At 45.0% G+C, this 26,468-nt stretch overlaps 1 protein-coding gene across 5 annotated transcripts in view; it reads left to right on the top strand.

Annotated features, from left to right (window-relative positions):
- huwe1 (HECT, UBA and WWE domain containing E3 ubiquitin protein ligase 1) overlaps positions 1 to 25,995 on the top strand; it is a 40,870-nt gene extending 14,875 nt beyond the window's left edge. For 2 of the 5 annotated variants that reach the window (XM_073470029.1, XM_073470028.1), the window contains exons 27-82: positions 566 to 699; positions 783 to 895; positions 986 to 1,168; positions 1,272 to 1,488; positions 1,602 to 1,724; positions 1,853 to 2,090; positions 2,543 to 2,890; positions 3,728 to 3,850; positions 3,940 to 4,035; positions 4,174 to 4,443; positions 4,865 to 5,017; positions 5,124 to 5,251; positions 5,351 to 5,432; positions 5,892 to 6,068; positions 6,216 to 6,767; positions 6,968 to 7,163; positions 7,333 to 7,500; positions 7,611 to 7,759; positions 7,847 to 7,913; positions 8,135 to 8,358; positions 8,461 to 8,672; positions 8,770 to 8,952; positions 9,700 to 9,872; positions 9,959 to 10,098; positions 10,291 to 10,366; positions 10,660 to 10,758; positions 10,894 to 11,021; positions 11,125 to 11,284; positions 11,571 to 11,799; positions 11,921 to 12,099; positions 12,193 to 12,282; positions 12,729 to 12,889; positions 13,014 to 13,056; positions 13,869 to 14,240; positions 14,457 to 14,667; positions 15,139 to 15,263; positions 15,361 to 15,581; positions 15,722 to 16,113; positions 16,302 to 16,962; positions 17,114 to 17,834; positions 17,941 to 18,032; positions 18,809 to 18,965; positions 19,072 to 19,204; positions 19,408 to 19,610; positions 19,702 to 19,937; positions 20,729 to 20,831; positions 22,049 to 22,198; positions 22,282 to 22,527; positions 22,616 to 22,733; positions 22,831 to 22,971; positions 23,059 to 23,346; positions 23,546 to 23,651; positions 23,934 to 24,051; positions 24,490 to 24,671; positions 24,841 to 25,031; positions 25,129 to 25,995. In XM_073470029.1, the coding sequence (XP_073326130.1) occupies positions 566 to 699; positions 783 to 895; positions 986 to 1,168; positions 1,272 to 1,488; positions 1,602 to 1,724; positions 1,853 to 2,090; positions 2,543 to 2,890; positions 3,728 to 3,850; positions 3,940 to 4,035; positions 4,174 to 4,443; positions 4,865 to 5,017; positions 5,124 to 5,251; positions 5,351 to 5,432; positions 5,892 to 6,068; positions 6,216 to 6,767; positions 6,968 to 7,163; positions 7,333 to 7,500; positions 7,611 to 7,759; positions 7,847 to 7,913; positions 8,135 to 8,358; positions 8,461 to 8,672; positions 8,770 to 8,952; positions 9,700 to 9,872; positions 9,959 to 10,098; positions 10,291 to 10,366; positions 10,660 to 10,758; positions 10,894 to 11,021; positions 11,125 to 11,284; positions 11,571 to 11,799; positions 11,921 to 12,099; positions 12,193 to 12,282; positions 12,729 to 12,889; positions 13,014 to 13,056; positions 13,869 to 14,240; positions 14,457 to 14,667; positions 15,139 to 15,263; positions 15,361 to 15,581; positions 15,722 to 16,113; positions 16,302 to 16,962; positions 17,114 to 17,834; positions 17,941 to 18,032; positions 18,809 to 18,965; positions 19,072 to 19,204; positions 19,408 to 19,610; positions 19,702 to 19,937; positions 20,729 to 20,831; positions 22,049 to 22,198; positions 22,282 to 22,527; positions 22,616 to 22,733; positions 22,831 to 22,971; positions 23,059 to 23,346; positions 23,546 to 23,651; positions 23,934 to 24,051; positions 24,490 to 24,671; positions 24,841 to 25,031; positions 25,129 to 25,231 (10,884 nt within the window). In that variant the 3' untranslated portion in view covers positions 25,232 to 25,995. Of the gene's footprint in view, positions 1 to 565; positions 700 to 782; positions 896 to 985; positions 1,169 to 1,271; positions 1,489 to 1,601; positions 1,725 to 1,852; positions 2,091 to 2,542; positions 2,891 to 3,268; positions 3,332 to 3,727; positions 3,851 to 3,939; positions 4,036 to 4,173; positions 4,444 to 4,864; positions 5,018 to 5,123; positions 5,252 to 5,350; positions 5,433 to 5,891; positions 6,069 to 6,215; positions 6,768 to 6,967; positions 7,164 to 7,332; positions 7,501 to 7,610; positions 7,760 to 7,846; positions 7,914 to 8,134; positions 8,359 to 8,460; positions 8,673 to 8,769; positions 8,953 to 9,699; positions 9,873 to 9,958; positions 10,099 to 10,290; positions 10,367 to 10,659; positions 10,759 to 10,893; positions 11,022 to 11,124; positions 11,285 to 11,570; positions 11,800 to 11,920; positions 12,100 to 12,192; positions 12,283 to 12,728; positions 12,890 to 13,013; positions 13,057 to 13,868; positions 14,241 to 14,456; positions 14,668 to 15,138; positions 15,264 to 15,360; positions 15,582 to 15,721; positions 16,114 to 16,301; positions 16,963 to 17,113; positions 17,835 to 17,940; positions 18,033 to 18,808; positions 18,966 to 19,071; positions 19,205 to 19,407; positions 19,611 to 19,701; positions 19,938 to 20,728; positions 20,832 to 22,048; positions 22,199 to 22,281; positions 22,528 to 22,615; positions 22,734 to 22,830; positions 22,972 to 23,058; positions 23,347 to 23,545; positions 23,652 to 23,933; positions 24,052 to 24,489; positions 24,672 to 24,840; positions 25,032 to 25,128 lie in introns of all 5 variants that reach the window. The other 3 variants (XM_073470027.1, XM_073470026.1, XM_073470030.1) reach the window with 3 other exon arrangements.
- Positions 25,996 to 26,468: the final 473 nt, after the last annotated feature.

The following is a 26,468-nucleotide window of genomic DNA, read 5'->3' as shown; positions in this document are numbered from 1 at the left end:
CCAAGTATATTTGGTGACCCGTTTTAGCATTCTTTCATCCATCTGAGAAAACGACGCCTTCAGTGATCTAGAGGACAATCTGCCTGTGCTTTACCCCTTCTTTCTACTGACATTCGCATATGCTCTGCATAGAAACACACACACTAATCTTCTATAAAGGTGGACAAATAAAGTAACACAATGTAGGCAACATTTTAAAAAGCAATTCTGAAGAATAGTTGATTTTTGAGTCTTATTCCCAGGTTGTCAAACAAAGTTTAAAACGCTCCATAAACAGAACTTTTGTTTATTATAAGAAAACTTCACAGGGTACCTTTTAATTTAGATGAATTTGTAGAAAATTGTTGTCATTCATTTTTGTTGAGCAGTGTTTAAAAGGTCTAATTACAGCCACTGTAGTGTATATCAGGGTTTTAAACAATGAAACAGATGAAAATTGCAGGTGATGACTAAGAATTAGATTTGGGTTTTTTTTTTTTTCAAGCTGTGGAGGGGTTTTCCAAATGTGCGATCATTTTTAGAATGGTTCAGCAGCTCTAAACGCTTCTCTTCTCTTTTTAAACAGAGTGAGATCAGAGCTATTTCAGTCAACCAGTGGGGCTCCCAGCTGGGCTTGAGTGTTCTCAACAAGCTCAGTCAGCTCTACTGCTCTCTGGTATGGGAGAGCACCGTGCTGCTGTCCCTTTGCACACCTAACAGGTGAATGACTAATCCTTTACCTCTGTTATTTTAACTGTGCTATCAGTTGTAACCCTCTAACACCTTTTGCCTTTACTCTACAGTCTGCCTCCAGGATGTGAGTTTGGCCAGGCTGACATGCAGAAACTGGTTCCCAAAGAGGAGAAGCCATCTGGCAGCACTGCTGCAACTGCAGCCTCTGGCTCCAGGAGAACCGGTAATATGACCATTTAATCTTGTTCACTGAAAACCAGCATGTCCATGGAACAATCTCCAACAACCTCAGTCTCCTCTACCTTTTATCTAGCAGAGTCTGAAGCGGTGTCTGTGGATTCATCTGCTGGTGGACTGTTGGAAGGCATGGGTCTGGATGGGGACACCTTGGCTCCCATGGAGACTGACGAGCCCACTGCAACTGACCCCAAGGCCAAGTCCAAACTTACTCCAGCTATGGCCACCCGCATCAAACAGATTAAACCGCTGCTCTCTGGTGAGACACACAATCAAGTTTTTATGTCTGTAAATATTTTAACCAAATGTCTCAAGTTGCCCTTAAATCCCTGTGAGTCACTGACCTACATGTGTCTTTCCAGCTTCATCTCGACTAGGTAGGGCTCTGGCTGAGCTCTTTGGCCTCTTGGTGAAGCTGTGTGTGGGCTCCCCAGTGCGGCAACGACGCTCGCACCATGCCACAAGCACAGGCACCACCCCCACGCCTGCTGCCCGGGCCACTGCATCTGCCCTCACGAAGCTCCTCACCAAGGGTCTGAGTTGGCAGCCCCCACCTTACACACCCACCCCTCGGTTTAGGTAAGAGCAGACTACCATCACCACTGTTTGCCAGTGTTATTGTACTGTATGCATTGCACACATATGTGATATGTAATGCTTTTTTTTTAATTATTGTTTTTTTTGTCTGGCAGGCTGACTTTCTTCATTTGCTCAGTGGGCTTCACATCTCCCATGCTTTTTGATGAGAGGAAGTACCCCTACCACCTCATGCTGCAAAAGTTCTTCTGCTCTGGGGGACATGATGCCTTATTTGAGTAAGTCCAACCCTACACAGTGACGTACCAAGATCAAGAACAGTATTTTATTCTAAAATGTTGCTTTCTAATAGTCTTTTTTTTATGCAAGATGTGGGGGTTTTAATGGTTGTGTTGCTTTTCTGCAGGACATTTAACTGGGCCCTGTCAATGGGTGGGAAGGTGCCTGTGTCTGAGGGGCTGGAGCATACTGACCTCCCAGATGGGACAGGGGAGTTCCTGGATGCTTGGTTAATGCTGGTGGAGAAGATGGTGAACCCAAGCACAGTGCTGGACTCTCCCCACTCCCTGCCAGCTAAAATGCCTGGGGTCACCCCTACCATGCCCCAGTTCAGCGCTCTTCGGTTCCTCATAGTCACCCAGAAGGTCAGTATCCACTGACTATAGACTACAATGAGTCTGTTGCTGCCCTCGAAAATTTGTTTCCAACATGGGAAGTCACTTATATGGTCTGTGTGGCATTCAAGTGGTTTTAATCTCATGTGAACACAGTTGCTAGGGAAATGAGAAAAGATGGACACTGTAAGAATTCTTCCTGCTGTCTTATCTTTGTTGCATTTCTGAATTTTAATAACATGTCAAGGAAAAATTAAATGGTTGGCAACAGCTTTGAAGGGCTTCTTTGACCTCTGCAACATCAAAAATACAAGTTATTTTTTATAAATACTACATCACCTGTTGATTAATTTGGACTCCTTGTCAGCAATCAAAACACATTAATCTTAAAGTTTATTTGCATTTTCCTACTTAGGGACATTACTTTTCCATGTACATATGTTCGTGTTTTATTATTGTAACACAGTCTCTCATTCATCCAGGCTGCATTCACCTGCATCCGCAGTCTGTGGAACAGGAAGCCGCTTAAGGTGTATGGTGGCAGGATGGCTGAATCCATGCTGGCCATCCTCTGCCACATCCTGAGAGGGGAGCCCGTTATCCAGGAGCGCCTGGCCAAGGAGAGAGAGGGGACGGTGCGCCCGGATGATGAGGCAGCCTCCACTGGTACTTTGGGACCCAGCGTTGCCCCTGGAGCATCTACAACAAGTGGAGAGACACCAGCACCAACTGGAACAACACCTGCAGTTCCAGCAGGGGGATCAGCTGATGATTCAACCAATTCCACTCCCCGCCGTGAGCCGCAGGTTAACCAGGCTCAGCTTACACAGGTATGTGGGAAAGCTGTCAGATACACCTTTGAACACACTTTCTCATGATACTGGGCTTTTGTCTTTTGGGATAACAGTCCAGGAACTACTGGGGACGATGTGTGCATGGGTCTTTTTTTCCTTTAATCATGTAGTATTGTTTGTAATTTGAAAGCTTTTTCTGCTCACCAGCTGTGGTTTATTCCTGCAGCCTTGTTAGTATTTTCAGCGTGCTGTGCCACTACTGCAGGCAGTTCTGGCAGCACAGGTTAACTGCATAATTGGGTATCTAGGTGGCCATCTGAGCAAGAAAATTAAACAGAGGTGGCGTGTTTACCAATCTTCCTGCCCCGTATTATGCATGCACTGAATCCTGGGCCACCATTTGTTTTATAACAGGGAAGAGGCAGAGGGAGAGGGAGAGAGAGACCTGCACAGGTCCAACGGCAGCATCTCCAGCAGGTATAAGAGCCATCAGGGAAAGGGGAGAAACTGAGAGGAGAAAATAGAGAAAGCCTGGAGAATAAGGACAAATAAAACAAGAAAAGGGCGAGATAAATTTGGACCAGATTATTTTGATTCATACCTTTTTTATTGAGGCAGATTATCAGGATAAGGATGTAATAGGAAAAGGGTTTTCAAAAAAAGGGGGGAAGACGAGTTGAAGAAGAAACACTCCTTGCCCTCATAGCAAGCGTCCTTGGCTTATCCTCTCTATTTATGACATTTTTTAGTCACTCGTTTGTGTGTCAAACCCCCCAACCCCCCACACACACACTTAATTTGCCCTTTGTTCATGACACCGTCTCTTGTTACTCCTGTAAAAATACTTTCTGTGTTTTTTTTGTTTTTTTTTAGCTGATGGATATGGGTTTCTCAAGAGAGCATGCTATGGAGGCTCTACTGAACACCAGCACCATGGAGCAGGCCACTGAGTACCTACTTACACACCCTCCGCCACTTCTTGGTGGAGCAGTCAGAGTAAGGCATTCATAGACAGAAACATACTTCCATTCTTAGATTCATAATCAAATTCAGGCAGCTAACAATGTTTCCCTTGTTCCCTCTAGGATCTGACTATGTCTGAAGAGGACCAGATGATGAGGGCCATTGCCATGTCACTCGGGCAAGAGGTCAGCATGGAGCAGCGCTCTGACTCTCCTGAGGTCCGCCACCCTCACTGCTCAAATTACATGGAGAACAAACATTCACTCTAAACTGTCTGTTGCTAAATAAAGCCTCATGAATGAATAACTTAGTTTTTAGCTGAGCAGCTGTTGAGGTTTTTTCTGTGTCTGCTTCAGGAAGCGGCACGCAGGCGTGAGGAGGAAGACAGGAGAGCCAGGGAGCGGGCAGAGGAGGAGGAGGCCCGCTGCTTGGAGCGCTTCATGGAGGCTGAGCCGCTGGACCCCAAGGAGCTTCATTCCTTCACTGACTCCATGCTGCCTGGGTGCTTCCATCTTCTAGATGAGCTGCCTGACACTGTCTACCGACTCTGTGACCTGCTCATGACGGCCATTAAGAGGAGCGGCCCAGAGTACAGGGATCTCATCCTTGGACAGGTTGTCCACCAGGTCAGTGGATAAATGCATGTTTACAACAGTCTGCTCTCTAGAGCCTACTATGAATGTTCAGAGTTAGGGTCTGATGATCTAGGAGGCAGTGGTGGATGTTCTTGTTCATTCCTGTTTTAAGCTTCCTCTTTCCTTTTGTACGTCTGCTTTGAAGGTGCTGGCCTTACAACTGTAGTAGAACACATTTACTATCACGTCTTTTCATCTTAAATATCAAAATCAGTTGTCAGATGCAGATTTAGTTGGATTCAGTTGAATGTAATTAATTGTGAGGCATTTTAATAAGTGCTTTTAGTAAGTAACACATCTTAAATGCAAATGCCACACAGTAAAAGTGAAAAAACACAAAGCTTTTAATGAGTCTTGACAATGGAAGCACATCATTCTTTTACCAGCCTGATTGTGTTCATGTTGTCTGTAGGTGTGGGAGGCAGCAGACGTGCTGATCAAGGCGGCTGAGCCTCTGACTACCAGTGACACAAAGACGGTGTCTGAGTGGACCAGACAGATGGCAACACTGCCCCAGGCTTCCAAGCTAGCAACACGGATTCTGCTGCTCACGTTGCTCTTTGAGGTAATAGAAACACAAACATTAATAAAATTCTAGCCTTAAGGTGTTTGCTTTTTTTGTCATTGTTCATATACACATACCAATCATTTATTGTTTTCTGTTTTGTTAGGAACTGAAACTGTTGGGTGCCAGAGTGGTGGAGAACAGCGGGATTCTTGATTTGCTGATTAAGCTGCTTGAGGTTGTGCAGCCCTGTCTGCAGGCTGCTAAAGAACAGAAAGACATCCAGACACCAAAGTGAGTTTGGCACAACCCTACAGACTCATTATCATGAAATCAATAAAGTGTGTGCATATGTTATGAATTTATATTATATAAAATGACCGTTTTCTGCAGATGGATCACACCAGTACTGCTGATCATTGACTTCTATGAGAAGATGGCAGTCTCTTCAAAGCGCAGGGAGCAAATGAACAAGGTAAAACTTAATCATATAAAACAAAGCCACAGATGAAGATTATAATGGTAAAGTTGGATACTTCAGTTGGTATGCCACGTTGCAAGCACAGGTATAGACAAGCAGACATGTACTAGGGGTCAGTGAAGAGAGTAAATCAAAAACAGAAGTACCTACAGTATGTTAGTATTACCACATAGGCCTCTTGTTTGCATGTCATTGCTGTTGGTTTTCTTTATTCAACACAAGTTTACAGGAGGTAGGCAAAAAAATTGAACCCCATATCGCACTGTATATACTGTATAAATGCAACCACGTCAAGCTTATAATAAACTTTTGTTGTGTTGTGTCCAGCGTTATTAAATTGTGTGCGTTACATTTGTAGTTTTGGTGGGGTTTTTTTTTATTTTTTATTTTTTTTTATTTTTATTTTATGTACCCCTTTAGTACAACTGAGTTCTCTCTTTGTCTGCCTTTTAGTATCTGCAGCCAAATGGGAATAACTGGCGATGGTTTGACGACCGCTCAGGCCGTTGGTGCAGTTACAGTGCATCAAACAACAGTACCATTGATTCAGCATGGAGAGCAGGCGAGAGCAGTGTCCGCTTTACAGCTGGCCGCCGGAGATACACTGTGCAGTTTAACACCATGGTGCAGGTAAACACAAAAAGTTAAACATCTTTCTCCACTTCGAGAGAATAACCAGAAACTAGACTCCATGGACTCTTGAATTTTATGGTTATTTGTATTACTAGAAATTTGCTATGTTCCTTTGTTTGATTTAACACCACTGATATTGGACAGGTAAACGAGGAGACTGGTAACAGGAGGCCAGTGATGTTAACTGTCCAGAGAGTGCCTCGCTTGCCCAAGCCTGCCAAGACTGGTAGCATTACTGACTCCGAGAGAGAAGAGGGAGACAGGAGCAAAGTGGAGGAAACCCATACTGATCTGGACTCGGGGGCAGCAGTTGAGATGAGTGCTTCGAAGGATGATTCCAGCCAGCTGAAGGAGACCACATCTGGCCCCTCATCTTCCCTGGAGTCTGACTACACTCAGGGCGCTGATATTGTCGTCCAAGGCCTGACTGAGGACATGACCACCGTTCTTATTCGTGCCTGTGTCAGTATGATCAGCGTTCCTGTGGACCCAGACACCCTCCATGCCACATTGCGTCTGTGTTTGCGCCTCACACGCAATCACCACTATGCTATGATGTTTGCTGAGCTGAAGAGCACACGGATGATTCTGGGGCTGACGCAGAGCTCTGGCTTCAATGGCTTCACCCCACTGGTAACTCTGCTCTTCAGACACATCATAGAAGATCCAGCCACACTGCGGCACACCATGGAAAAGGTTGGTCTATTTTCAAACTGTTTAAAATGCCTTACAGCCGCGCTGAGTCAAATTGAGTAGAGCTAAGCCGGTAGACATAATGAAAAACGCCAGTATACTGTTGTCTCAGCAATTAATGTTTGCTAAATATAGTACTCTACATAATGCTTCTTAGTTGTTTTGAGAACATAAACAAATTCCTAAAAAATCTGTTTCCATAGGTGGTGAGGTCAGCTGTGACCAGTGGAGCAGGTAGCACCACCTCAGGAGTGGTGTCGGGCAGCCTCGGTTCCAGAGAAATTAATTATATCCTTCGTGTCCTGGGGCCGGCCGCCTGTCGTAACCCTGAGTGCTTCGCTGAAACCGCCAGCAACTGTGTCCGCATTGCTCTGCCTGCACCCCGTGGGGCTGGCACAGGTGAGAGTGCAAGCTTTTTGAGCTTGAGTATGAGTGGTAACTTTTGATTATATTTGAAGTTCGAAGCACTGTAAATTGGTTTGACACATTTATTTATCTATCATGGCATTTCTACATTTTATTTTTGAATTACTCTTAAAAACTCATACTCGTATCTTTTTTTCTACAGCCTCTGATGACGAGTTTGAGAACCTACGGATTAAGGGGCCAAATGCTGTGCAGCTGGTGAAGACCACTCCTCTGAAACTGTCCCCCTTACCCTCTATCCCTGACACCATCAAGGAGGTCATCTACGACATGCTCAATGCCTTGGCTGCCTATCACGCTCCTGAAGAACGTAATACATGTTAATAAGATCCTGACAAACATTTGAATGCTTAATGTGTAACTTTAATGGAAATAGTGATTTGAGCATTTCAGCTAATTGTATTTGTGTGTGTGGCACAGCTGAGCGTCCAGAAGAACGTGCAGCAGCGGTGCCTGGCGGACAAGACCTGTGCCAGATATTGCAAGATGTTGGTGATGACGTCTACCAGCAGTACAGACTCACCCGGCAGGGCAGCGACTTTGACTCCCAGTCTGCATTCCATATCAATGTGAGTCTCAAAGACTAGTTGTCCAATGCTGAAAAATTAAATGTGTGATTTCTAAATCAATAATAGAGCTGTGCCTCTTCCTCTCAGACTCAGGTGTTTGCTGCTGATGGAGGTGTGGCCGAGTCTTCCCAGTCTGGCACACCACAGGGAGAAGGTGAGACTATTTGTGCAAAGTAACTTTACATATCAGATACTCTGGTAACATTTCTCTGGGTGTTTATGGTTAATTGCTCTAAGATGTTTTCCCATGCAAATTAAGCACAATAAAGCTAAAAAACATTCTACCTAACTTTGACTTAATTTGAGTTTTCATTTTATTTATGCGGGACAGTTTGTACTGTTTGTAATCTCATTTTGTCATCCCATTTTCCTCAGCTTCCACACCAGAAGAGATGCGGGAGGAAAAGAAAGAACAGGAGGGAGAGAAGAGTACGAGCTCAGAGGAGGGTAAAGCAGCCAAGGTAAAGGCAAGCAAGCCTCTAATGCCTACCTCCACCATCCTGAGACTGCTGGCTGAACTGGTGCGCTCCTATGTGGGCATCGCCACACTAATTGCCTCCTACTGCTACACTGCGGGACAGTCTGAGCTTATTAAAGAGGTGGGTAGTTAAACAAATTCTTGTCAGTGTGCCACTCTTCTTTTTCTGTATGACTTAACTATAATTTCTTAAACCTGTTTTAACCTCCTTGTATCCTTACAGGATTGCAGTGTTCTAGCCTTTGTGCTCGACCACTTGCTGCCCCACACTCAGAATTCGGAGGACAAGGACACCCCAGCCTTGGCACGTCTGTTCCTAGCCAGCCTGGCAGCTGCTGGCACGGGCACTGATGCCCAGGTGGCCCTGGTCAATGAGGTGAAGGCTGCCTTGAGTCGAGCACTGGCAATGGCAGAAGGTGCCGAAAAACATGCCAGGTAAGCAGCATAAAAAGATGAGTACACCAACCTTCTATTGGTACTGTAACACTTGATTGACTCCCATTCTTACTTTGTCCTTACATCTATTTCACAGGCTTCAAGCAGTAATGTGCATCATCAGCACCATCATGGAATCATGTCCCTCCACATCCAGCTTCTACAGCACAGCAGCAGCCAAGACCCAACACAATGGCATGAACAATATCATCAGGCTCTTTCTTAAGAAAGGGCTGGTCAATGACTTGGCCCGTGTCCCTCACAGCTTGGATTTGTCCAGGTATATGATTACACCATATTGATTTAATTTTGCTTACAGAGGGTATTACAGGGGGCTTGCATCACAAGCTGTGATCTGGTTAGTCAGTTAAAGAGATCCTGTGGAGTTTTATTTATATTTACATGTGTCAAGTGCCAACTGAAGCTGACTCAACTTTTGGAGAAACACAGCCCAGTGTTGCAGTGGCCAATCACATAAGCTGGTGATAAGAAGGGCATATTATTTAGCATGGATAAATACTACAGAGGGAACACAACAGCCATTCCTCTGTGTAGCTTTAAGTTTTACTTTCACTTCGGTTCAGTCTTGTCCCCCAGTTTAAAACACAGTAATGATCTACCTCATCCTGGTTGTTAACTGTTACTTTTAATCCATCGATGAGGACGAACAATCACTAGTAGGATCAGCTTGCCAGTAGGATAACAACATAGCAGCTTCTTCTTTCTGCAAACTGATCAGCGAGGGTTCCCAACACGTCACACACACGGACCATGGAGTGACACTCCCACACTGCCGTACCAAGCTGCAGTGTTCGCTGTACCACCGGATCCAATGTGAATCCAGCTGACGAAAATTGATGTATTTACATAATCGATTATGTCGACGTGTTGCACCAGCCCTATAACCTTTAACCCAGGCTTTTCGGTATCATGAAGCAGAGTTGACTTTGCGTAAAAAGAAAAAATTATTAATGCTGAATAAAATCTATATTGACTCCATATTCTTCCTTTTCATCATTTGCTTTAGTCCCAACATGGCCAACACAGTGAATGCTGCCCTGAAGCCCTTGGAGACTCTGTCCCGCATTGTGAACCAGCCCAGCAGTCTCTTTGGGGGCAAGGGAGGCTCCAGCAAGAACAAGACAGAACATGACACTGTGGGCACTGCCAGGGACAGCAACAGCAACACTCAGGACCAAGGTATCCATGAGTCAGATGAGAAACTTAAACACTGTCAATCAAGGGATTCCAAATATGTTGTTGTTAATGTGTGGCATGTTTTCCAGGAGAGTCTGGTGAGGCAGAGCCAGTGGAGGGCAGTCACCGGGTGCAGGGAACAGACAGCGACCTGATGGATGGCGAGACGGAGGGAGATACGGTGGTCATTGCTGGTCAGCCAGAGGTGCTCAGCACACAGGCTATGCAGGTCATTGATTTTGTATTACACACAATACTCTAATAGTATTTCACCACTTTACCTCATAGGTAACTACCTCTATAATTAATGGCTAAAATATGAAAGTAGGTCTTACCAAAGGTAGATGCTTGAGCTCAAAATAGTAATGCCTGTTTTTCCACTTTATGGCTGACATTGCTTTTGTATTTTGTGTGTTTGTAGGTAGAGAATGAGTTGGTGGACCTGATTGATGAGCTGCTGGAGAGAGATGCTGGCACTGTCAACAGCACAATTATAGGTAAGCCACTTGATTTATTTGGGAGGGCACAGTGAGAGTAGAGAGTAAACGGGCAAGGAAAATTATAGAGTAGTTGTTCGCACAACCACTAAACCTCAATGGATAGTCGCTGGATACAAAGAAAAAACAATACAATTACAATACAAAGAGATACCTGCACCCTAGAATTACAGTTCCTTTTAATGTTATGGTTTTTATGGTACTTTAAACCAGAGAGCGGGTAATCCAGGTTTTGCAAACAGGCTAGGATACCCAGAGTGAGTGTATCACTTGTTGTCTGTTTTTTCAAACAGTGGGACGCAGTGGTGAAGATGAATCACAAGAGGATGTGTTGATGGATGAGGCCCCCTCCAATATTAGCCAGGCATCCACTCTTCAGGCTAACAGGGAAGGTAAGACATGGCCACATCAGAACTAAGTGTATCAATCATGGCAAATGACCCCAGTGTTTGCGATGGTTTTACTGAATGTTTCTCTGTTTTTAAGATCTCCGTGTAAGGGACTGTGTGGTTTTTCTCTTCCATCAGATTCCATGAACATCCTGGAACCAGAGGATGAGGAGCACACACAGGAGGAAGATTCTAGCGGCAGCAATGATGATGAAGACAGCCAGGATGAAGAGGAGGAGGAGGAGGAAGAGGAGGAGGAGGATCAGGTGTGGATCAATGCAATGAGGCTCAGTAAACAAGTCAACAAGACAAGTAAACAAGTTAATTGTTCTGTATACTTATAACTCATGGCTGCAACTTTTCCTCAAGGATGATGAAGAAGGAGATGAGGATGATGATGATGAAGGTTCGGAGATGGAGTTGGATGAGGACTTCCCTGACATCAATGCTGCACCACACATCCGTTTCGAAAGGTTTGACAGGGATGATGACCTCATCATAGAGTTTGACAACATGTTCTCCAACAACGGTAAGCAGGCTAATTTATTACTAACATTTAGTCAGGTCAAATTTATTATTTGTATTTATTGTATTATTAAAAGAATGGCTATCTCAGTTTAATTGAATTTAACTTCTTGGTTTCAAAAAATCTTTGTACTGAAAAAAATAAATTCAAAATCCATAATCATTCCAAAAACACGTTCAGCCATTCTTCCAAAGACTCCAGCTACATACGACGCACAAACGTTACTCGGGGTTGTGCCAGAGCTGTCCCCCTAATGTCTGCCCACTGTTTTCTGTTGTTTTTCCATCAGCTGACATCCCTCCCTCCCCAGGCAATATCCCCAGCTCCCACCCACTGATGGTGCGCCATGCTGACCACGGTTCGCTCACCCTCGGTGTAGCAGGCACCAGCAGCCGCCTGGCGCAGGGCATGGGTCGCAGCCAGCGAACACTGCGCCAGCTCACTGCCAACAGTGGACACACCATCCACGTCCACTACCCCGGCAACCGCCAGCCCAACCCTCCACTGATCTTGCAAAGGTGAAAGAATGTTATTTTTGGTGGCTGTGTTAAACGACACAAAATTTTGCAACATCTGTTACACCACCATTCTTTGAATGATGATGCTAATTAAAATGTCTCCTGTAATGTTTTTATTTAGATTGCTGGGCCCCAGTGCTGCAGCAGACATTTTACAGCTGTCCAGCTCTTTGCCTCTGCAATCTCGTGGTCGTGCGCGCCTTTTGGTCGGAAATGAGGATGTGCACATCATCGCTCGTTCTGATGACGAGTTGTTGGATGACTTTTTCCATGAGCAGAGCAGTACTGGGGGACAAGCAGGTGAGAATTACTAGAGATTGTCATTAATGTATTGTTCTTTTTGTTGAGGATTGGCCTAAATTCCTAATGTGTTCGTTCTTTCTGTCTCTCTAGGCACCCTCTCCAGCATTCCCACTGCCTTAACTAGATGGACAGATGAGTGTAAAGTGCTGGATGCTGAGAGTATGCATGACTGTGTGGCAGGTAGGTCTGAAAAATTGGATTACTAAAAATTTGGATATGATCGCCAAGAAGTTATAAGTATATATTAATTTAACCCAGCTGTAGGCACTACAATACTCCAGTAGTTGGACAACATTTTGATGGACCATGATTACATCTTGCTTGGAGTCTCATTTATTAATAATGAAACCCTGTAATCTCCGAGTTGAGAATGCAGACATATCAATTGACTTTATTCGTGATATTTTAACATAAAAGTCAATCAGACAGTGTGATGATCTACTTTTCAGTAAAGTAACTGAATGACGTGGGGTCCAGCAAGTTTTCTTAGAAAACGTGAAGCATGAAAACACTTTCATGATGCTTTTAAGCTAAATTGGCATTAATTGAGCGTGGTGACTTGTTATACCTTGAAGTTACAGCCGCCACCGCCAAGGATGAATTCTGACAATTCTGTCTGCTTTCAGTGGTGAAGGTGCCTATCCTGCAGCATCTGGAGAGTCTGCGAGATGAGGAACTGGAAGAGCGTAGAGAGAAGAGAAGGCGTCAGCTGGCTGAGGAGGAGGAGTCTAAGCAGAATGAGAGGAGGGCATCTGGAGCTGAACAGGCCAGGGAACAGAGCCTGCAGGTGGGAAAATAATACATGTTTGTAGGCTGTGCAGGAGAGGGAATTTTCCAACATACTGTTGAAGTGCATGATCTTGGGAATTTTTATTAAAGGTTTGCTAATGTCAACTGTTTTTTGTCAACAGGGCTCTGGATTGGGGACAGTTAATGGTGCAGAGAACACTGCAGGTACTGACGTTTGTATAGATTTTCTTTCTCCTTCTGTCTTAATGTTAAATTATTTTCAGGGATTACCACACATCTCAGTGATGGGCACCCAGAGACGAGCAGCCAGCAGAGCGTGCTGTGGGATGAGGTAGTAGTTTGTATAGTTTTAGGATCACACCAGATCTGGGAGATAACTATACAGTCTACTGTCTTTCTTATGGCAACGCTATACCAGCTTGACATCTTCATCTGCTCAAAGAAGATCTACTCTTAACTTGAAACGGACTGAAAATATTTAATGAACATTGCTTTTACATCATATCTCTGGAGTACAATGTTGCTTCATGTGCATCTTGCATTCATTGTAATTTCTGCAGCTGGCTTTGCTGTGGTGAGGTAGTAAGTTGTGTTGTTGTTGGGGATCAGGATTGTGCACCCCGTTCAGGAGATAACTATACAACTTACTGCCTTCCTCAGCGGAGGCCCATGGCATCTATGTAGAAAACGAGCGATAACTGATTCACATGTTCAGTTCTGTTTGTGTGGTTGCTTTGAGCTCTCCTCTTCTGAACATCAGTCATTAATGCCTTTAAAGGACTTGGAAACAATTTAACAGTATGCATCTGTAGCTGTTGGTAAGCATAGAGAAAGACAGCCAGTCACTTGTAACAGTTGTGTAGTAGTTCAGAATGAGTATTTTCCTGTTTAAAACCTCTTTGTTAAATCACTGAAAAAATTAAGAGCAGTAAGTGTTTTTTTTTTCCCCAGCAAAGAATGTATAAAAACTATGTTTCTGTCTTCACATGTGTTTTTTTTCTTTCTCGCTGTTGCAGAGGGTGAACAGGCTCAGGGTGGTACTGTGTCATGTCTGGACCCACCCAGGGTCTCAGAGGGCTTCCTCACTGCTCCCCCATCTGGAGAAGTCACTCCCACCACACCTGCTCCTCACGAACAGGCCCTAGTCTCTCTGGAAACTGCGATCAGTCAGCAGGTCCACCAGCCAATTGCCGACCTGCTCCTGGCCGAGTCTCATGCAAGCTCACTCGCTGCTCTGGCGGGGGCAGGCCTACCACCCTTGTCGGCAGCTGAAAGACCAAACAGTGAAGCGGAGGCATCTCAGATGGAAATGTCCCCAGCACCCACAATCGGTGAGAGAGTCGGTGGGGGTGGTGGAGGAGGAGGAGCGTTGGATGAAGGCAGGGAAGGTAGACTAACTTTGAAAACTCTCTTTATATAGACTGGCCAACAGTAAGGACACACATCTGTAATGTAAATGATGTTGTTGACTGTGCTTGTAGTTAGTACTGTCATAAAACTTTGTCAATACTATGAAATACAAATCAATTACCCAAGGGATTTTTGCAACATTGCATTGTTTGGCATGATTTCCTAACCGTAATCCCCACTGTTTTTTCAACCAGCCTCTCTTAGTCCAGACATTGTGGAGACCTCGGAGCCTGCAGCGGTTGGTGTGTCACAGCTGGAAGGGTCACCCATGGATACCAGCAGCCCTGCCTCTGCCACTCAGGAAGAAGCTGCTACTAACCCTGCTCAAACTGCCCAGCTGTCTCAGGAGCTGTCTGGCAGTGGGGAGAGTGGGCTGACCGATAGGCAGACAGATGCAGAGACTGGGTGAGTAGCTCACAGCATCATCCCTGAACAAATTGATGTTTGAAAGTAGTATCATGTTCCCTGTTATCCCCGTGCCTGATAACCATAAATTTAAATAGTAGGAGGTTGTGCAAAATGCCCTCCCCGTTTCCTTTGCCAGTGTATGTAACTTCTGTTTCAGTCCAATACAGACAGATTTTAAAAAAGAGGGTTGAAAGCCAACATTTCTGCTGGCTTCGTCTGAATTTGAGTTAAGGTTCAGTTTATGTACCAACTCTTTTTAAGTTGTTTTTGTGAAATGCATTGGTTTCTGGTTTCAAAAACAGTTGGTCCTCATAACCAGCTGCTGGCCAAAGCAAAATTCTGACCTCGTTTTCCAAACACAATCCCCATCCTGTCGGTTTGACGCTGTGAATCAGCCAATTATATCCACACACATTTGCTGTTGTGTGACCATTTTTTTTTCCTTTTCTGTTTTTTTAATGTCAACAGCTCTACTTCTGTCTCATCACCGGGGGAAACAATGCCCAGGAGTGATAGTGCTGACAGCCAGTCTCAGGCCATCCAGGAAGAGCCCCTCCCATCCACCAGCAATGAGGATGAGGACCCACTTGCAGGTAAAATTATTGCTACCTTATCTTTTCTGCCTTTTTAAAAAAACATTTTTATAAAATATTATGCCATTAATTTTTTCTGATAATTTTCTCCTGGCAGGCATTAGTCTGCCAGAGGGTGTGGATCCCTCTTTCCTGGCAGCTCTTCCTGAGGACATCCGCCGAGAGGTGCTGCAAAACCAGCTTGGCATCAGACCACCCTCCCGTCCTCCTGTTGCTACCAGCCTGCCTTCCACTACTGCACCGGTACTGGGAGGACCAGGGGTTACAGAGGTCAGCCCTGAGTTCCTGGCGGCTTTGCCACCTGCCATCCAGGAGGAGGTGAGAGACTCGTCACTAAATGTTTACCTTTTAAAGACCTGTTAACTGGGACAAAAAGGACTATATGATTTCCAAGCAAATAAGTAAAGGAGTCATAGATAATCCGTTCATTTAACTAAGTATGCCATTGGTTGTCTCAGGTTCTTGCCCAGCAGCGAGCAGAGCAGCAGCGCCGGGAGCTAGCCCAACAGCCCCCACAAGGAGATACTCCTCTGGATCCAGTCACCTTCATCCAGACGCTGCCCTCAGAGCTCCGGCGTAGCGTCCTGGAGGACATGGAGGACAGCGTGTTGGCTGTCATGCCTCCGGACATTGCTGCTGAAGCAGCCGCTTTGCGTAGAGAGCAAGAGGCACGGCAGAGACAACTGATGCATGAGAGGTTGTTTGGTCATAGCTCATCTTCAGCCCTTTCAGCCATCTTGCGCTCACCAGCCTTCACAAGTCGGTTAGGGAGCAATCGTGGCGTCCAGTACACCCGACTGGCTGTGCAGAGAGGAGGCACATTTCAGATGGGGGGAGGAACAAACCACAGGTGAGGGGAGACTTTGATTTAATTGTAGGTTTTGAAAATGTAATTCCTTATATTTTTGTTTAATGACAAGAAGTGATTATGACAGGTTAGGGGGACTTGCTTGACTTTGTTATTGAACATTTCTTCATCAAATCATATTGCACATGACGGATGACAAACTAAATTTATGTTATTCTTTGTTTCTACAGACCATCCAGCTCCAGTGTGGACTCCTTGTTGCGTCTGCGTGGACGATTGCTGTTGGACCACGAGGCCTTGTCCTGCCTGCTGGTTCTGTTGTTTGTGGATGAGCCAAAGCTCAACACCAGTCGTCTGCACCGTGTGCTCAGGAACCTCTGCTACCACTCTCAGACGCGCGGATGGGTCATTCGCAGCCTGTTATCCATTCTCCAGCGCAGCAGCGAGAGTGAGGTGTGTGTGGAGACCTCGCGTTTAGAAGACTCTCGCGGCAAGAGGAGCATCCAGGGAAGCTGTGGAGGGAAAGGCTCAGCTACCTCCTCCCTCTCCTCTTCATCCTCCTCTTCTTCGTCATCCTCATCTTCCTCCTTAGAGCTACTGAACAGGGTGGAGTCTCGCAGCTCCAGTCAGCTTTCCTGGCTCTCTGTTTCTATGGATGCAGCTTTGGGCTGTCGGACAAACATTTTCCAGATTCAGCGAGTATCAGGTAGAAAGCATGCGGACCGGCACTCAGCTGGGGGATCTACAGGATCTGGAACACTGGGAGGAGTGTCAGGCACTGCTACAGGTGTCACATGTGCTGGAGGTGGAGGTTCCACTGTCCACATCCACCCACAAGCTGCTCCAGTAGTTTGTCGACACGTATTGGACACACTTATCCAGCTAGCTAAGGTATGAGTCTACCTATCTTTTTATAAACCTGCTGCATCATCTATTGTAGATGCCCTACTGTAAACATTTAACAACATAAAACATCATCAACATAACATCAACACAAACATAAAAACTCACTAAAGTTGTTTTTGTTTGTCTGTCCCTGCAGGTGTTCCCCAGCCACTTCACCCAGCAGCGCTGTAAGGATCTGTCAGCATCTGCTTCTGAACTGGACTCTCGTCTTTGTTCGGTCACCTCTGGAGGAGGGGGTGGAACTGTTGGCTCCAGGTCAGGGTCGCAGTCTCAGAGCAACCCCAGCTCCAATGCCTCCAACACCCAGAACTCCTTGGGCTCTGCTGCTGCTACTCTCCAGTCTCTGGGAATCTCCACTGATTTTTGGGACCTGCTGGTCAAGCTGGACAACATGAATGTCAGCCGCAAGGGCAAAGCCTCTATGAAGACAGTGCCTCTGGGGGGCAGTGCAGAGGCTGAGGGGGCTCAGTTCAGCCTGGAGACCTCCCCTCTAGGCCAGCTGATGAACATGCTGTCCCACCCAGTCATCAGACGGAGCTCCTTGCTCACTGAAAAGCTGCTGCGCCTGCTCTCCCTCATATCCATCGCCCTGCCTGACAACAAGGCCACCGAGGTGCCTGCTGGACACCCCACCCCACAGGCTGCCAACCCCAGTGTGGCAACCAGCTCAGGAGCCACAGCCCCAATCACAACACAGGGCATGGTGTCAGCCGGCTCTACCCAGCCCACTGTGGCAGTCCCAGGGGCCTCTGTAGGAGCTGCGGCCCAGGGAACATCCTCAGGGACAAGTTTAGCAGCCTCCCAGACATCCTCTACAACAATCTCTATACCCACGTCCACTGGAACAACCTCTACAGGTAGTGTTAATTATTTCCAAAAAATAAATGTACCAGCATCTATCTATCAGCATCTAACGGCAATTTCAGTATAAAAAATAATGACCTTTTTTTCCTGGTAAAACAGGGAAACTGAGGGCCACTGCTAGCATTATAGAGAGTGACAACAAGATGGCCTCCTCTGGACTCACGGAGAAACAGCTTCAACTCTCTGTAGAGGTATGGGGGAAAAGTTTAAAAAGAACTGTTGAACATGAACCTAGAACTGTTCATGGAAAAGTGTAACTTTAAATACTAGTTTGGATAGTTTGGATAACCTCTGAGTATCATCTGAGGCAAGCCAGATGGCACACTCAGGAGGGAGGTTTGGATGATGAAAAGAGCAGAGCTAAATTTTGGTATGTGACTTCATGAATTTTTTAGTATTTTTTTGGATATTTAAGAATATTAGTTGTCTTATCTAGAAGTCATAACCGTGGGCGAAAGTCGGATACTAAAATGCTATCTGCAGCCCAAACACGGTATAATCGTTAAATGTTATATTATTTATGGGGCTCTGGTTGATCAACAGCATTACTACCAAAACATAAACGCATATATTCCATTAAAGTTCTGTTACTGGAAGAATGCTGAGCTGTCTTCACTACAAGAGGACCTTGATTACATTTAGCTGTATTTAGCAGTGTCCTAAGGCAGGAAAAATAAAAAATTACTTTGTGTGGGAACCTGAAGTATAATCCAGATAAAATTCTATTGAAAACGATTTTTCAACATTTTTAATATGTGGGTTTTCAGTGAATCAATATTTAAATGAGCAGTAAACGGTAATAAAAGGTGTGTGGGTGATGTGTGCCACACCACCATGTATTTTTCCTTTGATCTACTTCCAGACACCACCTGGGCTCCCATCAAATGGTTGTCACTGATGGTGTGCTTGAATTGTCACATCCATCACTCAAAGACCTCTATTTTCTAACAACTCTTTTCCTTAACAGGTGTTGACATCTCACTCATGTTCAGAGGAAGGTCTGGAAGATGCAGCTAACATTCTGCTGCAGTTATCCAGAGGAGACGGTGCCACCAGAGACACTGTGCTCAGACTGCTGCTCAGTGGAGCTAGACACCTCGGTTACACTCTGTGCAAACAGATCGGTCAGTTCTGGTCAACTTTACAGATGCCTGTTGTCATGCTCCTATTGAAGCAAATTCAATTTACCCCTTTATGCACATTTTTTAACGTTTTTACGCTCTCTCTCAGGCACGTTACTGGCCGAACTTAGAGAATATAACTTGGAGCAGCAGAGACGGGCACAAGCTGATTCACACTCTCCAGATGGCCCTCCTGAGGATTCCTCCATCTCAGCCAGGCTGAAGGGCAAGATGACTAGCAGGTTAGCTAGTGATGACTCTGGGCAGCATTAGGTTTTCAATACATATGCAAGAGAGATGGTCGTTCTGTTGCATCTAATCTCTAAATTAGATTAGCCTACAGCATGTAATGACGGTACATCTGTTTTTGCATTCAAGGAAATGCAAGGATGTCTTACAGCTACAATTTCCTTTACCTTGTTTGTCTTTGTTGGTTGGGGCACAGGTTTGACGGTTCAGAGAGTGTCGTGATTGTGGCTGCACAGAAGCGCACACTCGGCGGACGTGAACTCCAGCTTCCCTGTATGAGCTCGCTAACCTCCAAGACATCGACGCAGAAGTTTTTCCTGCGAGTGCTGCAGGTCATTATCCAGCTCCGTGAGGACACTCGGCGCGCCAACAAGAAAGCCAAACAGACAGGGCGATTAGGTAAGATGATGTTGCATACACACAGTATTCGTGATGTATAAAATATCCTGTTGTGTCATGTGATATGGTGTCTCCTCCTCTCACCGGCCAGGCTCAACCAGTTTGGGCTCAGCCAGCAGCATCCAGGCTGCGGTGCGTCAGCTCGAGGCTGAAGCTGACGCCATCATCCAGATGGTGAGAGAGGGCCAGCGGGCACGCCGGCTTCAACAGGCACCCCCACCCACTGCCTCTTCTGCCTCTGCCGCCGTCGCCGCCGGATCTTCAGTGGCTGTCCCCCATGCCCCCACTGGTGCTGCTCCCCCTGCTGGCACGGCTGCTGCTGCCACGGTTAGCATGGGCTGCACTGATAGCAGGCATACTTCTACTTACACACTGCACACACTTGCAGTAGGAGACCATTTGGAAGCTGATAAAAAGCACATTGTTAAACACATAGTATGACCATCACAGTATAATTATTTCAAAGTTACTATGGTGGTCAGCAAGATAAGTGCTACGACATTCCGTCATGCTTCTTGTCTAATTTGGCTTTGCCTGTACTGGCTTTGTGCATTTTGTAAAATCATGAGCTAACCCCATTACTTGTATGCATATCTGTCTCATTTGGAAAACACAAATTATAAATTATAGGGTAACCTTTCTTATGGTGTATTGCATTGCATCTGTAAATTACATAATTGAGTGTACAGTCACCATCAGCCTGCTACCTCAAGTGGTTTATGCTTAGTGACAACTGCTGCCATGATGAATATGGACAGCCCCATCACAAAGACAGATATGCCAGTGACCCACTGTGTTCTCTTTCAATGAGTTTGCATTGACATGTTCTACTGTTGAAGTGGTCTGAATATAAGTGTGCTGCCTGCTCCAAACTGTTTGATCTGTTCCACTGATGTTGTCTGTTTGCTGGCTGACATGGCTTCATGCTTTGGCCCTCCCTCCTTCCATACTCTGTTCCAGTCCCTCTCCTCTCACAGTGGATCATGGGAATGTCATTATGCATGGCAGTATCAGTCAAGATGGTTACCATGAACAAAAAAAAAGTTAATAATTAATTGTTCCATGTTGTTGAACCTCTGTCTCTGCCTCTCTGGTCCTTCCTGGTTTGTTTCCTGTAGTCTGAAGTGCAGTCCATGTCAGAAACCCAGGCAGCCCAGAGAGATGACTCTCCAATGGACGTGGACCAGCCATCTCCGCTAGAGCAGGACCCTGCACCACTGGGTAAGTGTTCCCGACTTTGTGTGGGTATCCCCAGAAAATCAAGCGGTTAAGCGGTGCCAGTGTAAAATGGGGCTAAGGTAAACAGAGTAGTAACACAACATTGTAGAATGTTCACATTAGCTTCAAAACAATTTTATTGCGTAACCCAGGGCTAGTAGAAGTGTAGTGTGAATCATATAGCACCGAGCCTAGCTTAACCCTGGGTTAACAATCTGTGTGTGAAAAGGGGCTAATTATTCAGGCAGCCCTGGGTTAAGGATGGTCCTGGGATAAAAATATTCACTGTGAAAAGCCCTAATGATGCCGAAGTATCCTTGAGCAAGATACTGAACCCCGAAATTGCTCCTGACGCGCAGTTGGCACCTTGTGTGGCAGCCTCTGCCGTCAGAGGGCCCTGCGATGAGCTGGTGACTCGTCCAGGGACATACCCTGGCCTCCGCCCATAAGAAAACTGGATTTGGCCCCAGTAACCCCCGCAACCCCCTGAAAGGGGGGGAGAAAGCGGCAACATCTCCGCAACCCTCACGGATAAAGCGGTCAAGAAAATGAACTGAACTGAACTGAACTGAAGCCCTAATGAGAATATAAAACACCTGCTGATATGTTGTGTTTTTGTTTGTTTGATTAGTAAATGACCCCAATATGTCTACCATTCTCTGTTTATAAGTCTTCATTATTACGACAAATTGCTTTTAATTTATTTAGTCCAGCAGTTGCATAAGGAACTTAATCAATTAGAAATGACATATTTAATTGGTTACATGGTACAGACTTGATGAGGAATGCGTCAATGAAATTGACATTGTGACATTATGCATTTTAAGAACAGCTGTATGCTTTTTGTCATTTCAGTGTCTTATTTATTTTAAATTTTAGGTGCACAAACTTATTATATGAAAGGAAACATGTTGGGGCTAACAATTACTAACAGAACAATCTGAACAAGAATGCCCACCTGTTAGTAAAAAAGGCTTGTATGCTTTTGATCACTTATATACTTTATCATGATTGGAATAAATTGCATTTAAAAAACACAAAAAAAAGCAAGGAGCTGCTGTAATAAACCAAGCAATTTTAACATTGATAAACACATTTGGGCTTGTTCGTCACCTCTGGAGCAGTTCTTTAGCAGCCAAATAATGGTTTCAGTCTATTAGCAGATATTTATGATGAATGATGTAATGGTTCTGAACAAAGTGGAATTTTTTCCTTTTTAGATGAAGAAGGAAACGGCCAATCAGAAAGTGAGGAGAGACTTCCAGACCTCCCACTGCTCAGTGAGCAGCTGCTGCTGGACGAACTGTGGGACATGCTTGGGGAGTGCCTGAAAGAGCTGGAGGAGTCCCATGACCAACATGCCGTACTGGGTACATGGAATCCTTCATAAGAAATCTTTTTTGTATGTTATTTATATTAGATATGTCCCCCTAATAATGATTTCCTTCCCCAGTTCTCCAGCCTGCTGTGGAGGCCTTCTTCCTCGTCCATGCCACCGAGCGAGAGAGCAAACCACCTGTGAGGGACACCCGGGAGAGCCAGCTTTCTCACATCAAAGACGAGCCTCCACCACTGTCGCCAGCACCCCTTACACCTGCCACACCCTCATCCCTAGACCCGTTCTTTTCCAGGGAACCATCCTCCATGCACATCTCTTCAAACCTGCCACCAGACACCCAGAAGTTCCTCCGCTTTGCCGGTGAGGCTGAAAGATATAAGTAGAGCGATACAGCTTAATACTCATGTGAAGGGTAATGCCTAACAGGACTTGTTTTTCCTCGTTTTAGAAACTCACCGCACAGTGCTTAACCAGATCCTGCGCCAGTCCACCACTCACTTGGCTGATGGGCCTTTTGCAGTCCTGGTAGACTACATACGCATCCTGGACTTTGACGTCAAGAGGAAGTAAGCAGGATTATTTTACACTTTTGTCTTACACAGTCAAATACAGAGTTATTGTTATTTTTTTAAATCACTGATGTATTTTTCTTTCTTTCTGCAGGTACTTCCGCCAGGAGTTAGAGCGGCTGGATGAAGGCCTGAGGAAGGAGGACATGGCCGTGCATGTGAGGAGAGATCACGTTTTCGAGGACTCCTACAGGGAGTTGCATCGCAAGAGCCCAGAGGACATGAAGAATAGACTGTAAGGCTCCATTGCCCCTCCATCCAGCTGTGTGTCCTCTCAATTCAGAACCACTCAGCCTAATACTCTTCTCCCTTTCCATTACAGGTACATTGTGTTTGAAGGGGAGGAGGGCCAGGACGCTGGTGGCCTGCTGAGGGAATGGTACATGATCATCTCCCGAGAGATGTTCAACCCCATGTACGCCCTGTTCCGCACTTCGCCAGGCGACCGTGTCACCTATACCATCAACCCCTCATCCCACTGCAACCCCAACCACCTCAGCTACTTCAAGTTTGTGGGTCGCGTGGTGGCCAAGGCCGTCTATGATAACCGGTTATTGGAGTGCTACTTCACCCGCAGCTTCTACAAGCACATCCTGGGCAAGAGTGTCAGGTATTTGAGCTTCTGGCAGTTAAAGCCAAGTACGCTAATTTTCCAAGACTGTTCCAACTACACTAATTATCCCAACAAACCATGGCTTATTGAGTGCTGCACTAAATGTTTTTGCCAACAAGGGGGCTGGGTAGCCATATTTTGCGGTCTGTTTCTTGGATGTGGTAATAATGTGGATGTCTCTCTGTGGTATTATAAGGTACACTGACATGGAGAGCGAGGACTACCCATTCTTCCAGGGCTTGGTGTACTTGTTGGAGAACGATGTGTCCACTCTGGGTTATGAGCTGACATTCAGCACGGAGGTTTGTGTCTGTTCTCTAAATGTTTCAATTAGCTTCAAGTGGAAAATTGATTCTCCTGCTGTATCCTCTCCTTAACCATTGAAATTAGGATTAGCCCTCAAGGGTTTGAATCCCAGATGCTTTATGTGCTCGTAAAATAAGTGCTGCAGAAGTGTAATTTGGAATCTGATGGCCTTAAAAAGCTGTTAATGGATACCATCTGTGACTCACAGTACAGTATGAAGCTGAAACTCTGCGAGACGGAGCTCCAGTGAAAGACTTCATGTGCTCTTGTGTTTGTAGGTCCAGGAGTTTGGGGTTTGTGAAGTGAGAGACCTCAAGCCAAATGGAGCCAATATCCTAGTCACGGAGGAAAACAAAAAAGAATATGTGCACCTGGTATGCCAGATGAAGATGACGGGTGAGATTATGGTTACTTCACTGCATATTTAATTTCTCTTTGTAATTCTGCTGTAATAATACTCAGTGTGACTGATAAATCAAGTTGTGCCTGCAAATGATCTATATCTCCAAATGTTCAGGTTGTATAGTTTATGAAAAGTATTATTCTCAGTGATGCACTAGGTGGCAGCGCTCCTAAATTTAGAGCTGATCAACATGCAGCAGAGAGCCAAAGGTGTTGCTTTCTGGAAGATGGCTGATTTATCACAAGCAGTACCTCCAGCTGCTGCTCGAATAAATTATTCAGCGAAGCTTGAGTTTTCAGCTGCTTAATTGGAAAAAAAAAATTAAAAGCCACCGACTTAATTGGTAGAATAACATTGGTCGCATGCCAAATAAAGAATATTCTCACTGCCACAGAACGATCCCCGAGTGAATACTTTTATTTGTTTTTTAGGTGCGATCCGCAAGCAGCTTGCAGCCTTCCTTGAGGGTTTCTATGAGATCATCCCCAAGAGGCTGATCTCCATCTTCACTGAGCAGGAGCTGGAGCTGCTCATCTCTGGCCTGCCCACTATCGACATCGATGACCTGAAGGCCAACACTGAATATCACAAATACCAGTCCAGCTCCATCCAGGTATGGATGAGTAAACACACATGCAACATTATTGTTAGTGTCTACCCACTTCTACATATGTTAGAGAGGACTGATATGGGTATGTTAAGAGACATAACCCAGGAGTTTAAAAAGTCACATAAAATTATATTAGATCATGTTTATAACTCAACTACTTTTGTCTTTTTAGATCCAGTGGTTCTGGCGGGCCTTGCGGTCCTTTGACCAGGCCGACCGGGCCAAATTCTTACAGTTTGTCACCGGCACATCTAAGGTTCCCCTCCAGGGTTTCGCTGCTCTGGAGGGCATGAACGGTATCCAGAAGTTCCAGATCCACCGTGATGATCGCTCCACTGACCGCCTGCCATCTGCTCATACCTGGTAAAGACGTAGCGAGATTACAAGGCATAAATAATAATATAACAATCCCGAAGGCACAAACTAACTTTAAGGTTCTTTCTCTTTCTCCCACCCTCAGCTTTAACCAGCTGGACCTCCCGGCTTATGAGAGCTATGAGAAGCTGAGACATATGCTGCTGTTGGCCATTCAGGAATGCTCAGAGGGATTCGGACTGGCTTAAACTGAGACTCTTAACACACACACACAGACATGCATACAAACACTTGATTTAGTTTTGCCTACTCCTGACACATTCACACTGATAACCTTTGAACGCACGCACACACGCACACACTATCATAGACATTACTGGATTACTTGTTGAATGGCCTAGACTTACTGGTTTCTATTCCATATAAAACAGATAAAACCAGCAAGTGAAACGGACTGATTGACATTGCGTACAACACAGAGAGCCTCATGTTGACACAATTGTGTCTCCCTTCCCAATTTAATGGCAAATGCAAGAGTGGATTCAGAGGATAAAACATGGACTAATATAAGAGACGTTTTCTTCATTTAGTTTGATTTCTCTGTACAAAAGGTTTGGGAGTTTATTATGTTTAATCTTTTTTGTTCTCTGGCTGTGTAAAAAGAAAAAAGAGAATGTTGTTTGAACAGGATGGTTATAAAACCTTTGGGGAAAAAATGTTGGTGGTTTCTTGTTGCAAATTTGTGACCTCACAAGCCTTGACGACGGGGAACATTTTTATGGGGGTATATGAACAACTTGAGAAGTTTTGGAGATATTCACAAAAATGCACTTTTCAAAGTTTTGTGGCATTTTTAAGGAAGGATGGTACAAAAAATGAAGAGAAAACCTGAAGGAGATAAAAAAAAACAATAACCATAAATTCTAGAGTATTTTTGGCTATTAAATCGCTGACCCAGCCTTGAGCCTTTGAATCAGAGTGGAATAACTACATGAATAAATGCATAAAATTGCGTCTATTGTCTCTTTTAACAGTGTTTTAACCATGACATGCAGTCAGTTCATCTCACCAAAATTGAATGTGTCAATTCTGTATGTAATCACACGGAAATACTTGTCAATTAACGGACAATTCTCAAAACAAACTATTTTCTTTATGCAGTATTCTGATTGTCAGTTCCTAAATTGAGTTCTGTGACAAGTGAAATCCGCCCGTAGTTTATGCTCACAATGATCTCAGCGATGAATGAGACAAACTGTCCCTCATGACAAAATCATTTAAGTACAATAACATGATGTGTAATGACTGATGCCATCCTGGAGCGTGTTTCTCATGCACTGCCTGAAGCCTTTAGTTTAAAACAGTAATTTGACAGCATAACAGGAGCTCATTGCAAGCAGCGCTGTCATTTCCCAGGCTGACTTTGGTATAGTATGCCCTTCAGTCTCAAATAATGTCTGTACCCTCGATTATGTCACACAGTGT

The sequence above is a fragment of the Pagrus major genome, chromosome 7, assembly GCF_040436345.1.
Source record: "Pagrus major chromosome 7, Pma_NU_1.0".
In the NCBI taxonomy this organism is placed as follows: domain Eukaryota; kingdom Metazoa; phylum Chordata; class Actinopteri; order Spariformes; family Sparidae; genus Pagrus; species Pagrus major.
Note: the sequence above shows the minus strand (reverse complement) of the source record. Positions and strands in the feature narration are given on the sequence as shown.